Source organism: Liolophura sinensis, chromosome 9, assembly GCF_032854445.1.
Source record: "Liolophura sinensis isolate JHLJ2023 chromosome 9, CUHK_Ljap_v2, whole genome shotgun sequence".
In the NCBI taxonomy this organism is placed as follows: Eukaryota; Metazoa; Mollusca; class Polyplacophora; order Chitonida; family Chitonidae; genus Liolophura; species Liolophura sinensis.
In genome coordinates this window covers 11708953-11725572 of record NC_088303.1, presented here as the reverse complement: position 1 = coordinate 11725572, position 16620 = coordinate 11708953, and the positions used below count along the sequence as shown (strand labels likewise).

The following is a 16620-nucleotide window of genomic DNA, read 5'->3' as shown; positions in this document are numbered from 1 at the left end:
AGCTGCCTCAGACAAATTGCCTTTGTACTACAATCCGGTTATGTCTCTTCACAATACAGAAATGTTTCGCATTGTTGATGTTGTTCTCTCAATTGTACACGCTTCGAATAAATCTCAACGTAAGATGGCATAGCGATTTTCATTTAAATCCTACCAGTTTAATATAAATATCATCTGAAGTATACTCTGAGCCTCACAGTAAATTCAAAAATTCGTACAACGTCTGTAGGGAAATGGCCGTTTCTCACACACTTTCGTTCACTTCGCGAGGTAGAATGTAGATTATGTTAAAAGACTTACTGCATACAAAGATTAAACCAGCAAAACATACGTTTTAAGATTGTATTTCAGATTTTGAAGAGTCAAAATAAGCTTAGTGGAATCGGACCCAGGGCCCGCATTGGTCAAGCGCCTTGAGACTTAAGTCAAAAATTCAAACACAGCTACAACTGAAATGTTCCACTCTAAAAAGTGTAGACTTTGTACAGATTCATTACTGCAGAACAATGTACTACCTACAATTTGAGCTCTTTCCTGTCTTGGAGTTGGCTTTTTAAGGACTTTATGAGCAATTTATGGCGTAAGTCTTAAGTTGCGTGACAAATGCTGGCCCAGGTTGCTTGTACATTTATACTGGATTGTAGTTTTCTCCGATCTCTGTCAGAAGTCCTACCTCCGATCTATCCTTAGTTTCCTATAAACCTGATCGCTATTGTATAAGCGAAATATTCTGAACTGAAAGCTCAGCTTGAGGAATATGAACAAATAAATCAATGCAGACACAAAATAAAATTGATTGCTAAGTTTCTTTTTATCTTCCCAAGAAAATGGACATAGAATCACATGACCAGGGATTTCGAGATTGCGACATCGTTGACGTTTGCATCATCTACCCCTTCAACTGCTTGCAGCCTGTTCAATACAAAAACGCATGTCAGATATGATTAGAAATGACACATGTGACAAACTGCTACAGGGTGGGTTCAGCGTGAAACGACCAAAACACAACGTATAAAGTTTGTCTGGTGTAACTGTCAATGTTGAAGAGCAGAGAAACCTGTCAAAACACTTCAGAACTGGTTAAGCAGTACTTGCTGGAAATTCACAACTATCTTTACTTTAGTTCACTCCGTCAAAAGAAACATAAGATTTATTATCCACATTATTAATTTCTCAATTTCGGTGGTGAAATGAAGTGCTAAGTGATATTGCGTAATCCATGGTTTTGTTTTCTGGAGAAGTTGGGAAGGGCATTGCTGGTGAATCGTATCAAGTACTGTGACTGGCGCTCCAATGCATTACTGAGTGTGAATGGTCACAGATCCTTTATCACTGAATGCCTAGTCACAGGCCCTACATAACTGAGGGCTTAGTCACAGGTCCTGCTTAACTGAGTGCGTAGTTACAGGCCCTGCTTAACTGAGTGCGAATGGTCACGGGCCCTATATAACTGAGTGCGTAGTCACAGGTCCTACATAACTGAAGTCATAGTCACAGGCCCTACATAACAGAGTGCGAATGATCACAGGCCCTATATAACTGAGTGCGTAGTCACAGGCACTACATAATTGAGGGTGTGTCAACAGGCGTAATCATAGCACCTGATGATTACAGGCGTAATCATAGCACCTGAACCAATGAGCATGTGTTCGTATAACCACGTACCTGCAACAGCTGTTTGGAAGCCGGCATTATAGTCGACAGCAACCTCGCTCTTGATGTAATCCCCACGCCGATCCTCATAACTTCCGTCACTTCCGGGGCCACCTACCAACGCCCCGTTGAGGATGCTTGGGTTATTCCTACCTTCGTCGTTAAAGGTGTTTACGTTACAGGCCTGGGAACGGTTCACAGGGCAAGCGCTACAAGGATACAATATACATGTGACTTAGTGTACTTATTTTTTTTGAGAAAACACAAGCCCTATAGTCTCTTAGCAACTGAACTACCGGTAGAAATTTCACAAACTAAAAGAGCCTTTCAGTAGGAAGATCATAGTATCACAGTCGGCAGTATCTTTGTTTTATGATGCTTTTTACTTCAATGTACGAGCTGCATAATCCAACAGGTATGAAGATGGACTGTGTTTTGTACACAGGTCCTAACATACATGTTACAAACCCATTCATAGTGTCATTGTTATTGTTCATTGTTATGCGCTCTATATGTGCTTCACCCTAGACATGAGTCGTCAACTGCTGGCGTTTCAGAAGCTCAAGGGAAAAACGCAACTTAGTCCTGCAGTTACATGTGTAGTTCTGACGACATCTCCGTTCATATGCTTTTGATTATAATTATTTCATTTTTTTAGGGTAAAGTGTGGAAGACACATTGCCGAGACGCCAACTTATTCTGCATGCTGTAGTCTCGTATATAATGTACTTACCTGGATCTGTGATGGGGTTTCTTCGGGTACCTGTTTCCGTAACCTACGACGTAACTCCTCCCAGAATCGCCCAGTAACAGGTCTATCTGATGGCAAGCCCAATCCCGATTGTTACGGTTGCCCATACTTATCCTGATGTTGTTTTTGTGAGCCAGTAGAGCCAATGCGGCGGTGTTGGCTAAGAAGTGAACAACAATCCGCCATTTATCAATTTATCCGTTCAAATCATTCCGGGACTTCAACAAAATTCTTAACGAAAGCCAATTCCTCTCCCACGCACCCCACCCGCCCCACCACCCCCACCCGCCGTTAATTATGATACAGAATGTGTATTCTACAGACTTGGAATGTGTATATTGTCCTAGCCCCGAGGCTTGGAATGCGTATCCAATGTCCTTTGTTATACCGTCGTCGAGTCAATATCTGGTTTTCCTATAATTTTGACAACAAAAAACTTATTTTTAGTTATTATTCAATTATGTATGTCGTATTATGGTTTATTTTCTATTTTCTATCGAACTGAGCCCAATAGCGTCATCGGTATGATAGAGTGTCAAGCATAGTCTGGTGTCTAGTATTAGTTTCATTGGTGTCCAATATTTTGTCGAGACTGAGCACGGTAGGCTATTGCGTCAGGTACTGAGCACAGAACACTCGATTATACAAAAAAGTGTGGCAGCACTTACCCACATAGCGGTTGGGTCCCCACTGATTTCTCCAGGCTATACCCTGAGGGGTGTAAGTCATAGAACCAGGACGCCAGCTTCTTAGGAAGCCCTCCACAGCCGACTTGTATCTCCCAGTGAGTTGGTGGAGGAGGACCTGAAAATAGTACATTTGAGAATTTTTTGTTCAGGAGAGAGAACCTACGTCCATTCACACAGACAAAGTGAATCATCGGTACTGTGCCCAGTTTCACAAAGATGTCGTGCGTGTACGATAATCGGCTGTTCCCGCATACATATAGGACAGTAGTATGGTAATAGTGACGTACAAAATACCGTATGACAAACACACCATAAAAAATGTCGTCTACGTCTCATTGTGAAACTGGGGCCAAGAGACAGAGAATCCATTCACACCGACATGAATGAACCGTACAGAGGAGAGAAACTACATCCATTCACCCCGGGAACGTTAAAACCGGCAAAATGTAAATGGGGTTTTGAGACAGCTTAACGTTGTCCATGTGAGAGAGAACTGAATGAATTCTTGATGACTATAGCTTAATGATGGGATACACTCTGCCATATTGGAACTAACATTTAATTAATCGTTTACATGACTAAGCGGCTCATGAGAAGACTTCTTTGATACTGACAAGACCAAAGTACCGTCCAAATGAAAGACAGAACCAGCCCTTCCAGAATAATTTGGACTCATGAGTTTGTGACATTTCTCATACGTGTTATGGAGTATAAAATATGCAAAATTTTAAAAAATCTCACGTATGAAACGAGCATATAGTGCTAGTTGTATTTTCAACTTAATCTTAATTTAGAATCTATACCCCAGTTTTACTGACTCCTCCTAGGATGTACATCTGGAAATAGTAACACTGCTGAAAAGGTGAAAGTCGCGGGGTACACTGCGGTTTACCTGTGCACCAGCTTTCTTGTCATCCCAGGAAAAGGCCCAGGCGGGTCCATTTCCCAACTGGTTGATGTTGTTTTCGGCGTATCTGAGGTAGGTGTTGTCTCTCGTGGCACGGTACAACCAAGCCGCGGCCCACACTAACTCATCCTTGTATCCGGAGGATCTGAGGTCAAACGGAATGCGCACAAAGTCACATGTAATGGACACAAAGTCACAAGGAATGAATAAAAGGTCAACGGGATAGACACATGGTCAACGGGATGGACACCAGGTCACATGGAATGACACAATGTCAGATGGAATTGACACAAGGTCAACGGGATAGACACATGGTCAACGGAATGGACACAAAGTCACATGGAATGGACACAAGGTCAACAGGGTAGACACATGGTCAGCGGAATGGACCCAAGATCAACGGGATGAACAGAATGTTCAACAAAAATGAGACCTGAAGTAGACGAAGAACATCAGCCGCATTTCAAATTTCTGATTCTTACTGAATTTTCTGAAGCATATGTTACTAAAGCCGCGTCACAAATAGTCCAGTTTTCACGTGACATATTTTTTTTCCTTGCGGGCAACTTCATTTCATGCATCTCAGACACAGGTTGACATGTGACACACCCGTGCGGAAGACTTCGCTAGACGAATTAAGCTGCTTGGTTCCAATTTCTGGCAATCTATTTTCTTTTTTCTTTGTTTTTTTTTCATCTCTAAACGCGAACTTCGATCAATTTGCTGATACGATGGTAGCTTGTACAAGACGGTGACAGATATAATTAATGTCTGGTCAACGTGAAGAGGACTTACGTGTAAAATCGGAACTCCGACCCGTGGTCCGAATACTTCCTTTGATAATTCTTAGCGAAGTTAAACAACTGGATGGCATGTGTTTTCAGTGTGTTGGCGTATCCTCGGTCTATGAAGCAAAACAAAATATATGACCGATAGCTCCCGATAAATGACAATGTAGGCCTTCGGACTGATGACGAAGAACTTTACGGACGGTTGTGTTTGGCAACCACAGTGTGGTGAGTACGCAACCTGAGGAAGTCTGGGTTCGTCAACTCATGAAACTGACCACCGTCATATAAATGAAAACTTTAGCGCAAAATCCCACACCAATGAAGTATTCCTAATAGGGCTTAAAACCCAATAAAACCTTAACGTACGAGCATTAGTCAGGGTTGTTGACTAGGGCAGTCACAGCGTACAAGTGTCCACCTTGGCCATGCTGCTGTTAAACAGGATGTGGAGTTGTGAGTTGTAACATGATGATGCGGAGAGCACCAGAAGGAAAAGACCAGAGAGTGATGGAAAGCAGATATTCCATCTCACTATCTAGAATTATGCTGTTGATGAATAACTACTTAAGAGGATCATCAGCGGATTAGAATACCATTGTTAATATCGAGGAATACTTCTTCTAACTGCACCTTTCTGTTTTGCTTCAAGTTAAGTTATTCTATTTGAATAATACGAATAGGAAGTTATTAGTGATCACGTACTAGAGTCCTTGAAGACGAGGTATCCAGCGGCCATGGCGGCTGCCGTCTCAGCGGCGATGTCGCTTCCGGGTTTGTTGGTCGTGATTTTGTAAGCAGGGCGCCACATATTCATGTCTTCCGGACGTCCAAAATAACCGTGATCAACGTCACCATTGCCAACCTGGAATGGAAAGACAAGCTTGCTCGACGTGTCTGCACCTAAGAAAACACTGGATTCGGACAGGGGCAAAATGGAATAGCTGCATCAAGCTAAACTCGAATAACTGTGTCGATGGTGATTATTCTTGGAGGTTTCCAGCCTCTAATGTGGACATTATTTACGCCACAATTCAGTCGTGATGCTTTCTAATAGGTTGTTTTTTTTTACCAAATCTATTTACCAAAGAGAATTTGAAGCACACTGCAATTATTATAGTTGTCTCAGAGTTTAGTGTTTGAAAATGTTTCGTCTTCTGTTTGTGCATCGTCTCAAACGTTAACATCGTCGTCATATGACTGAAAAATTGTTGAGTACGACGTTAAACCCCAAGGACTCACTCAAACGTTAACAAGTTCCCAGTGACGGTGAACACTTGAATCTACCGGTATATATAGTCTTCATGTAGCGTACCCTGGAAGGTCCGCCTGCAACCTGCTTTTGGCCTCTGCACAGTTTTCTCCCCCATGATGCTAGCCGACGTCGTATGTATAAGTGAAATATTCTGGAGGAGGTTACGGCGGTAAACACCAGCCAAATACGTAAGTATCTTCACACACCTGGACATAATATGTGTTCGCATTTGGGTGACATTTCAGGAAGTAGTCCAAGGGCCATTTGATCTGTTTCAGGGCGTTCTGGTACTGTCCACTGGCCTGATAAGCCGATTTAAAATCCAGTATTCCCCAGGCCAGGACAGTCACGGCCCAAGCCATGGGAAAGTTAAACTTCACGTAGTCACCGGCTGAAATCAAGGAAACTATCGTGAGGGATAAAGCCAATGAGTTTTAATGAACGGAAATCAGTGTACAGAACCAACCAACCGAAAGTCGGTCATGACAAACCAAAGCTGACAGTGTGGCCATTCGCCAGCAATCAAACCGTCGTCGCTGCTCTGGTTTTACTCTATGCCGCAGTGTGTTCCATTATACAAACATTTTCAAACAAAAGGGTGCATCGCATCAGCACTAAAGTAAGTTATAACATTCTCTCATGCATAGCATGTCTACACCGCCGCGTTACCTGGTCTAGTCTAAGCTAATGGCAATGCGTGTACAGAACAGACCTTTCTGTTAATCATACCTTCTAATATCACCCATGTGTCAGATATAAAATCCATAGCCCACAGAAGTGATTACATCTATAGAAGCTGGCTATCAGAGGGATGTATGCTAGGCCAGTGCTTATAAAAAAACATCTGGACTGACAAGAAAAATTGCGTGAATGGGGCCTACCGTCATACCAGCCACCGCTCAAATCCCTGTTGTTATCTCCCTTGTCATTAGTCGCCGAGTCTCTTCTCCACGAGACGCGGTTGTTGCTAGGAAGATCACCAGAGCGCTGAGCCTCGTAAAACAGAATGGATTTGGAGAGCACAGTGCCGTAGTTGTGTGCTGAGCACGTGGCCACAAAAGCCAAGGATAAAAACAATGTCTGAAGAAACCTGGTGGAAAAGGCAGAGACAGTGTCAAAGATATCCACGATACATTACCTACTGTATACATACAGAATATAACTACTGTCTTTTAATGTCCTTTGCTTTTTTGTCAGATTTTCATTAATATCAAAATTTAGCATTTCTTTTCTTAGATTTAGAGGTGAAACACACACTGCAATCCAGTGCCTGAGGTATATAGCACGTTCCCGTCCAAATTATATGTCGTTTGTCTCTTGCCTGATGTGTAATATATGGTGAACTTCAATAACTGAATGGTGTTATTTATATATGTAACATATTCCAGGGAAATGGTCTGTCAGGTAAACAAATGTTTATTGTAAAATTGTACAAGATGAGCGTTTTGGCACTTAAAAAGATTGAAGCGATGTTTCCAGATTGCCTAAAAATATAAGCATACATTCTTAAATCAGGCACATGAAGCTCACTGCGTGAGACTATATTGACGGCAGAATTACCGAAATGTAAACTTCAGCATCTGCTCTCTGTGTTATTCAAGAAAAAACAATGAAACAGATTTTATAAAGTAGCAATAAAAGGAGGGAAATTGCACATAAATATTCGCCGATGTATATACTAATTAATGTAACAATATTTTCATGCTTTAATCCAAAAATGAAAATATAGCTCCCTATTAATGGGCGATATACAAAAAGCCGGACAACATATCCCCGGGGATTAGGCTGGATTAGGGATTTAACAGGAAATAAAATAGGAAGTTTTCTATTTTGGGAAGTTCGGATATGGGAAAGTATTACCACAGTTAAGATTCCATTCTTCTCCTCAAATGTAGGAAACACAGAAGACTGAAATTAACCATATTCTACAATTTGAAAAATACAAACTTACATTATGTCAATTTCTCTTGTCTTGGAGTCCTTCCAGAAATGTGGTGACTGACTGGTTAGCGTAACGGGGGACTGTTTTATAGCAGAGTTGTGACCCAGACTGTGCGGTTAACAAAATATCAAACATATCAAATTAGCAAAGAATTCAGCGGAGAACTTGTCCGTAAGTGCATATCGATGACTTACCGAGAAATTATTTTTTCTCTGCTAGCGTATGTAAATCCGAGAAAACTGATCCAGTAAGCCACACCCAGAAGTTTGACTGGGCTAAGCTCAGACTGATCCTCCATAACATGACGATTGTTTTATTTTGTTATCCACGAGGATTTAATTCTTGTTTTCTTAGTTCAATTAGAATTTCTGATTGAAACACAAAGCACTACGCATTTGCACAACATACATTTCTAGGTGTCGTCTTTGTTTTTGTATAGATAAAATCGATTGTACATTAATTCCGTCTTCGTCAGGAAAATTCAAAACAGACTTTCTGGAACATCTGTATCGATATTCATTCTCGGTAAACACACTATAATCATTTACAATAAACGAAACACAGTGCGTTGTACATAATGCATACCTCATTCCGCGCCATTCGGGGCCTCTGTTGGCAAAGGCGTCGCTATCACGGTATTGCCGATATCGCTGTCACGGCACTGTGATCAGTTCCAGCTTGGATGATTCGGTTGCGGCCTTAAGTTAGAAGTTATGTCAGGTGCGGTATAGGCTACCTAGCAAAGCTATACCCGGTTTTCTCCCACCATAATGCTGACCACCGTCGTATAAGTTAAATATTCTTGAGTCAATCGCCCGGTCACATGAGACGTATGTTCAGTCCTATTCTCAGACAGGGAATTTGATGGTTTCTTGTGTGGTCGCGCATGAAGGTCGCTGGAGACCAGATGCTTTGCAGCAGTATCCCTCACGTTACACGTGAGAAAAAGAACCACCAATTTCTTGAAAATTGCGTTGGGGGTGGGGGGTGTTGCTCCGTGCCGCGCAATGATCTAGGAGCCTCTCAATGCGGTCGCTGTGAGTTCAAGTCCGTACGTCGGATGGTCTTGCAGCAACCTGCAGATGGTCGTCGCTTTCCCTCGGGCTCAGCCCGTTTTCCTCCCACAATATTGTTGGCCGCCATCGTATAAGTGAAATATTCTTGAGTACGGCGTAAAACACCAATCAAATAAATAAATCATTCAAAATTGAGTGATTTACACACACTGACCACCCCTGTTTACTCCAGTGACCGGCGAGATTTCATTGCGCTGTAATAGTGTATATTGTTGTTTGTACCTTCGTAAAAGTATTTTTATTTGTACAGGAAGATTGTAGGCTCGGTAGGTGGTACCCACTGTCTCGGTTAAGCTGTGGATTGTGTCGTCGGATCATGATGGCTTCCAGCAGTTTCCTTCTTTTATAGTCTGACTGGTTGTTCTGTAGGGTATGAACTGTGTTCCATTGGAGTTGGTGTTCTGGATGGGCTCTGATGTGGTCACTGAGGGTTGATTTTCCATCTAATTTTTCTACTGAGGCCTTGTGCTCTGCAATTCTGATACTGAGTGGTCTACCGGTTTCTGTATTGCCGTTGACAGTCACAATTAATGCAGTACACAGATCCTTTGGGTTCTTCCCTATGGGTTGGCTGTTTCTTTCCATTGGCTTTGAGTAGGGTGTTAAGGTTAGAGACGGAGGTAAACGTTGTTTGTATGTTCAGTTTGTCACGCAGAAGTCTTCTTATCTGGTCGGGTCTCGTTGCTCTGGTCTTGTTAGTCGGATTGAGGGTTTTACTGATCGTTCTCTCCACTAATTGTGGGGGGTATCGGTTTTGGGTGGTGAAGGCTGTTTTGAGGTGATTTATTTCTTCTTCGAGGTTGATGCTGGATATCTGTATGGCTCGTTTTGTTAGGGTAGATATTATTCCTCTCTTGATCCGATTAGGTTGGTTAGATTGGTAATTCACGTATTGGTCTGAGTGTGTGGGTTTGCGGTATATTGAAGTGACGAGTTCGTCGTTCCTCTTGCTGATAAGTACATCCAAAACGGTATGGTTTTGTTGCATCCTTGTTCCATGGTGAACTGTATCCTGTTGTTCTGGGTGTTGAGGTGGTCTAGTAGGGACTGGGGCTTGTCAGTCTTGTTTAGTGCTACGAATGTGTCATCTGCCTTACGGAACCAACACAAAGGTTTGATGGGGCTTGCAGCTAAGGCTTTGTTCTCAAATTCTGTCATGTATATTTCGGAGATAAGTGGTGATAGGGGGATCCCATCGGTAAACCGTGGAGTTGTTCATATATGTCATCCCCACACGTGAAATACGTGGAATGCATACGCGAGTCCAGAAGGCTGATTATGCTGTCAGGTTTCATGGCTGTGTTGAGGTGGTGTTGTACGCTGTTCAGCTTCTGTCGTATGATGTCTAGGGATTCTTCTCTAGGGATATTGGTAAATAGGTCGATGACGTCGTAACTGATCAGTTGGGCTGTGCCTGGAGTCTTTAATTTTGTTACAAAATTCTGCTGAGTCTTTGATGTAAGATTTGGAAGTTTTGCCCAGAGGTGTTAGGAGTTTAGTGAGGTACTGTGCCGTGTCGTAGTGGACAGTGCCTCTGGAGCAGATCAATATGTCGGGCTCTGATTGGATTCTTATGGACTATGTATGGTTGCCCTGGCGTAAGGTGCTCTGGGGTGCGTTGTGTCGAGCTTTCGGTACAGTTGGATGTCGATTTCATTGCTGTTCTGCAGGGCTTTGAGTTTTGCCCTAAATTCTCTTTCTAGTTTCGGTGTGGGGTCTTTGGTTATTTTGCCCGTATGTCGTTGTGTCGCTGAGCATGTCGTTGACTAGTTGGTTGAATTTGTTCTTGTCAAGTATAACTGCGGCTCTTCCTTTGTCTGCAGGGGCGATGGTGATGGTATTATCGGAGCGTAGGTTCTTGATGGCCGTTCTTTCTTCTCGGGTGATATTTGGTTTTTGCTTGGTTGCTTTGATGAGAATGTCGCTGATTTGGTGTCGGATGTAATCAACATTACCTCCAGGGGCGAGTTGTTGAAGACCTTTTTTCTATAGCTGACACAAAATCATCTCTGGGGATTTTGTTCTGGGTAGGAATATAGTTCAAACCCTTAGCCAGTAATGTCGCTTCATTGGGTGTGAGGGTCCGACTGCTTAGATTGATGACGGTTTTGTTATTGTGAGTATATTTGAGTACTCTCCCTGTTAGTGTGCTTAGACAGAAGTTCAACCTTTTTTTGAGATCCTTTAATTTTCTGGCCAAGCCGTTGGTTGCTGTTTGTTTGTGCCTGTCGCAATGATTTGTAATGATGATCACTTAGGGTCGACCTTGCAGCTGGGTAATGGTGGTTAAGGTTCTTGCTTTGGTGTTCCGATGATGTTGGATTCTCTCTTTCACTAGTAATTTGCTGGCTGTGTTAATAATCTTCTTTGCTGCATGTGAATGCACTGGGCATTTCAAGGTAAGTCCATTGGGTGTCAGGTTGTTCTTCCTACATTTCATCAAAAAGGTGAGGTGGTTGCTGGTTTTGACATAGTTTTTCTCTGATTTGTTGAGCTTGTTGATGTCCGCAATTGTCGCATTTCCATGTTGATGACGTATGGCTTCTTTCAGAGTCATTTAGGAATTGGGATGGTATAGATTGACAGCGGCATTACTTATGGATAACAACTCCTGGATTTATTGTGTTGGTGACGTTTCGATGTAGGTTCTTACATCGTTATCAAACCATATGAACATACAGAGATACAAGACAACGTATATACGGTAAGAGAGTGAGTGGTGTCAAAAAGAGGCAACAATGTAACATAGATAATAGCTTCAGGGTTAATGGCTTCTGGGTTTAAGGCGGTCACTGTCTAATCTGATGAGTTCATTGTAGGCGATCGGTAGGTGGTACCCGCTGTCTCGGGTAAGCTGTGGATTGTGTCGTCGGATCAACTGTAACGCCACAGTTTATTCCTTGGTATATTCCGTGTTGCCACGGCATGTTGCCACGGCAAGCAGTTTGCAGCCGGATCGGATGTTCAGCTCTGAACACAGACGACACAAACCTCGTGTCACGGACTGGAATCCCTTCAGATTCCCCCTGCATGTGTGAGTTGACTATGAACGAAATAGAACAAACCTATGTGATTTTCATATCATGAAACTGTGTAGGTTAGTGTGAGAGAGGCATATCGTTGTGCGCAGTGCATGTTGTTGTTGATACAGAAAGTGAATGTGTTCTGGCTAAATTTGAAAGTATTCTGGTGGTTTACTGTATCACCACAAACATGTTCGCCTAAATAACTTTCTAAAGGTGTCTGTAATTGTGATGTGTAGATATCTAATCACGATATACCTTCTTTGTTAGCGTCATTTCGTTAAAGGTGCTGTTAGCTCAATAAGCACGTGTTCGGTTGTACTTTCATCTAATTATACCTCTGCCGGCTCGTAGTAATACACTACATTCCAGCTATGTTCTAACACAGATGAACATAATAAAAGTAGACCGTCATTTTATGGCTGGGATAATTTTGCCATTTCTTAAGTTGTCAGAATAGGTAGAACTTTAAATGTTATTAACTTTACATGTTGATAAAACGTTTTGAGATGTACTGCCAGGCGTATTGCATTTAATTCATTTGTCATAATTGAACTCATAATATGTGGATGTATATCCTTTAACTATATGAGGAAAATACCTAACGAACGTTGTTTCTCCTCTATTCTCCTCTATTGTAGCTTTTTACTTTCTCATCACCTCTACACCTTGTGATCATCATGTGACTTCATATCTCGATTTCATTAATAAAGCATCTACTCATTCACAAGGAACGAGTTGTTGGTTAACAAAACTGATAACTTCCTCGCATGTAGGAAGTGAGGCAGTATAGTATCTTTTTCGTCGAAGGTGTTCTTTTTGTCAAAAAGGAGATATATTAGGTACCGTCTTCTTTGTGAAAGTTGCTTTGTTTCTACAGGAAAGTATATTAAACATTGTCTTATTAGCGGCTGTTGTTGTTTACATCTACAAAAAGGTATACATTCGGTATGATCTTCTTCACGGTATAAGTAGTGTATATATTTCTACATGAATGTACATAAAATACCGTCTTCTTTGTGAAAGCTGTTCTTTACTTCAGCAAGAAGGTATATTATAGACACTGTCTTCTTCCTGGAAGTTGGTGTTTATTTCAGCAGGAAGGTCACGTACCACAGGTACCGATTTCCTCCTGGGAGTTGGTCTTTTATGTTTAGAACAAGCTTCCTTAGGCAACGCCTTCTGCCTGAAAATTGTTCTTTATTTCAACGGAAAATTATATTAGACACTTTCTTCTTTGTGGAAGTTGTTCTTTATTTCAACAGGATGGTAACTTACGATAAGTACCGACTTCCTCCTGGAACTTGGCCTTTTGTGTTTAGAGGAAGCTTCCTTATGCAATGCCTTCATCCTGAAAGTTGTTCTTAATTTTAACAGGAAAGTATATTAGACACTGTCTTCTTTGTGGTAGTTGTTCTTTATTTCAACAGGATGGTATATTAGACACTGTTTTCTTAGTGGAAGTTGTTCTTTATTTCAACAGGAAGGTATGTTAGACACTTTCTTCTTTGTGGAAAATTTATTTCAACAGGAAAGTCACGTACGATAAGAACCGACTTCTACCTGGAAGTTGGTCTTTTATGTTTAGAGGAATCTTGCTTAGGCAAAGCCGTCTTCTTGAAAGTTGTTTTTTTTTTATTTCAACAGGAAGGTATTTTAGGCACTGTATTCTCTGTAAAAGTTGTTCTTGATCCCATCAGGAAGGTATATTAGACACTGTCTTCTCTGTGAAAGTTGTTCTTTATTTCAACAGGAAGGTATGTTAGACACGTCATTCTTCGTGGAAGTTGTTCTTTGCGTTTAGAGAAAGGTTTCTTGGGCTGCTACTTCTTCATGAAAGTTCTTCTTTATTTCGGAAGGTATTTATTATATATGCATATAATGTATGTTCCATGCGTGTTTTATTATCAGATTGCATCTTCATTCAGTGTCTAGTGGATGTTTCTTTATACATACCAGAGAACTTTATGCACAGTCTATCTTGATTTATTCATTATTTAATTAGGAACTAACGCCGTAGTCGAGGAAGAAAGGAATCAAATGGAAGTAACTGTTTACCGGTGCATCTGATTTTTTTTTTTTTTTTGATTGGTGTTTTACCCCGTACTCAAGAATATTTCACCTATACTACGGCGGCCAGCATTATGGTGGGTGGAAACCGGGCAGAACCCGGGGGAAACCCACGACCATCCGCAGGTAGCTGCCAGACCTTCCCACATATGACCGGAGAGAAAGCCAGCATGAGCTGGACTTGAACTCACAGCGACCGCATTGGTGAGAGGCTCCTGGGTCATTACGCTGCGCTAGCGTGCTAACCAACTGAGCCACGGAGGCCCCTCCAGCGCATCTGAAGTGCTGTATTATTACCACAAGGTCGGTTGTGCCCTTGGTAAGCCAGAAATCCATTCCACCAACAATCTGACAAGGCCTCCATTTTCACCGCCATGTTAGCGTCTGGCCGATTTTTAAACTAGTAACATGAAGGTAAACTTACTCTGAAAATAAAATATGCTTTTCACAATTTGGCTTGGAAGAGTTGCTCGACAGGCATATAAAAGCTGCAGGTGATACCTCAGGTTGGTGATGCAGTTGCATCAGTCGTGCATGGAATATTCTATAATATATACATTGAATGTAGGACATTCGGGGCTATTGCAACAATTTAAACCTCATCATTGCCAAATATGTAACGTATAACAGATTTATAGTTGCATAGATGGCCATCTCTCGACGGGAGAGAAAGCTATGGTCGTTCTGATAAATGTACAGGGTCAATATTCAAGATGAAAATTCTTTATAACCGTTGACAAAAACCTGCAGGACGATTTAAGCTTTGCTGTTTCGCAGTTTACACCGAAAGGTTTCAAATATATTTGTTTATTTATTTATTTATTTGATTGGTATTTTACGCCGTGCTCAAGAATATATACGACGGCGGCTAGCATTATGGTGGGTTGATACTACCCGTCCAGAGCACGGGAGAAGCCCACGACCATAGGTTGCTGACAGACCCTTCCATGTACGCCCGGAGAGGAAGCCAACATGAACTGGACTTGAACTTAAAGCGACAGCATTGATGAGAGGCTCCTAGCTCACTGCGCCGCGACCAATTCTGCAACCAAGCCCCCCCCCCCCCCCCCAAAAGTTCTCAACAGTGCTTCTCGTGCGTGAATATTGTGCTATATACAACCACGTGCAGAAATTCTTGTTCTTTAAACCATGTTCCTATGACAGAATAATCCACATGCTTTGGCACTAAAGGCTTATCTTTCTCTCAAAGCGAAATTTCTTGGATTGTATAGGATTAAATATGTTTACATCCGCGCAAAGTTCAGCGGGGGTATGTTAAAACAGGTTCCGTCCGTGTGTACGTCCCACCTGTTGCGTTCTGTTGTGTTATTAAAACAGAAATTTTACACATTTACATGGTGCACGGCTATGGTCTACTTTTTCTCCATGATGTCCAGAAATTGTTTGCATATATTTGCTTTTTCAGTCTGCTTTTCCATACTTATGTGTATATTGTATGTGTGGCATGAATTTGTAAGATATCGCCAATGTTTAACCGCCTCAGGGTACTTAGATTTTTTACCACTTGTTTCAGAATTGAGCAAAATCAGAATCTAGTTGTACAACAACCCCATTGTAATTTTGTAAACATTTAATTGGTGTCAAAATTACCAGCACAACCCCTCTGGAGACTACGAGCTGAACCAGGACTACACCGGCAGCGCATCAGCATCTACAGCTAGGCTATTGAAACAGGGTCGCTGGAGTTCCTTGTAAATGATATAGTAGGCCTGCTGTATTAACAGTACAAACAGTGAGAGAAATATTCTTCTCGTATGTCCAGTGTCTGAGAAATGTATATTTATCACGTGGGCCTTCATCGCCGAAGTTCACAACTTATCTGTCATGGGCTACTGCTTAGACTATTCTACGGAAAATACCTTCGCAGTTAGAGAGCTAGAGTAAACATTTGGTCGCCTTGCCCTCGATAATGAAGACGTGCTGAACCTATGTCAAGACGATGTTTCATTAAACGTTTCTTGGGTTGAAAAAAATTTAAGAAATATTTAACGCCGGTTTAAGAGACGTTGAATGGTAGTCTTTTAGTGGACATAGGCATTAGTCACTTTAAGAGCAATGGAAAAGTGGGTCTGATGTCATTGGAGATATACACTTTCAAGCAAGTTGACCACCCTAGAACCCAAACATTTGATTCCATTTATAATTCAAAGACAAGCCTACTTCATATTTATGTTGTCTTTTATTCCATTGTTTTATATTTACCTGGGGCCTCCTTGGCTGAGTTGGTTAGGGCGTAATGACCCAGAAGCCTCTGATCAATGCGATCGTCAGCAGCCTGCGGATGGTCGTGGGTTTCCCCTGGGCTCTGGCCGATTTCCTCCCACCATAATGCTGGCCGCCGTCGTATAAGTGAAATATTCTTGAGTTCGGCGTAAAACACCAATCAAATAAATAAATAAATAAATATATTCATTGAGCTGTATGCTTGGACTTTAACATCGTACT

At 41.8% G+C, this 16620-nt stretch overlaps 1 protein-coding gene across 1 annotated transcript; it reads right to left on the bottom strand.

Annotated features, from left to right (window-relative positions):
* Positions 1–49: 49 nt before the first annotated feature.
* Positions 50–10219, bottom strand: LOC135475596 (endoglucanase E-4-like). The gene is made up of 11 exons (XM_064755521.1): positions 10023–10219; positions 7995–8093; positions 6925–7133; positions 6250–6434; positions 5494–5653; positions 4796–4904; positions 3986–4145; positions 3073–3208; positions 2387–2564; positions 1666–1862; positions 50–912 (listed from the first exon to the last, which is right to left on the bottom strand). The coding sequence occupies exons 1-11, from the start codon at positions 10217–10219 to the stop codon at positions 890–892; spliced, it is 1653 nt and encodes a 550-aa protein (XP_064611591.1). The 3' UTR covers positions 50–889.
* Between the last annotated feature and the right edge of the window lie 6401 nt (positions 10220–16620).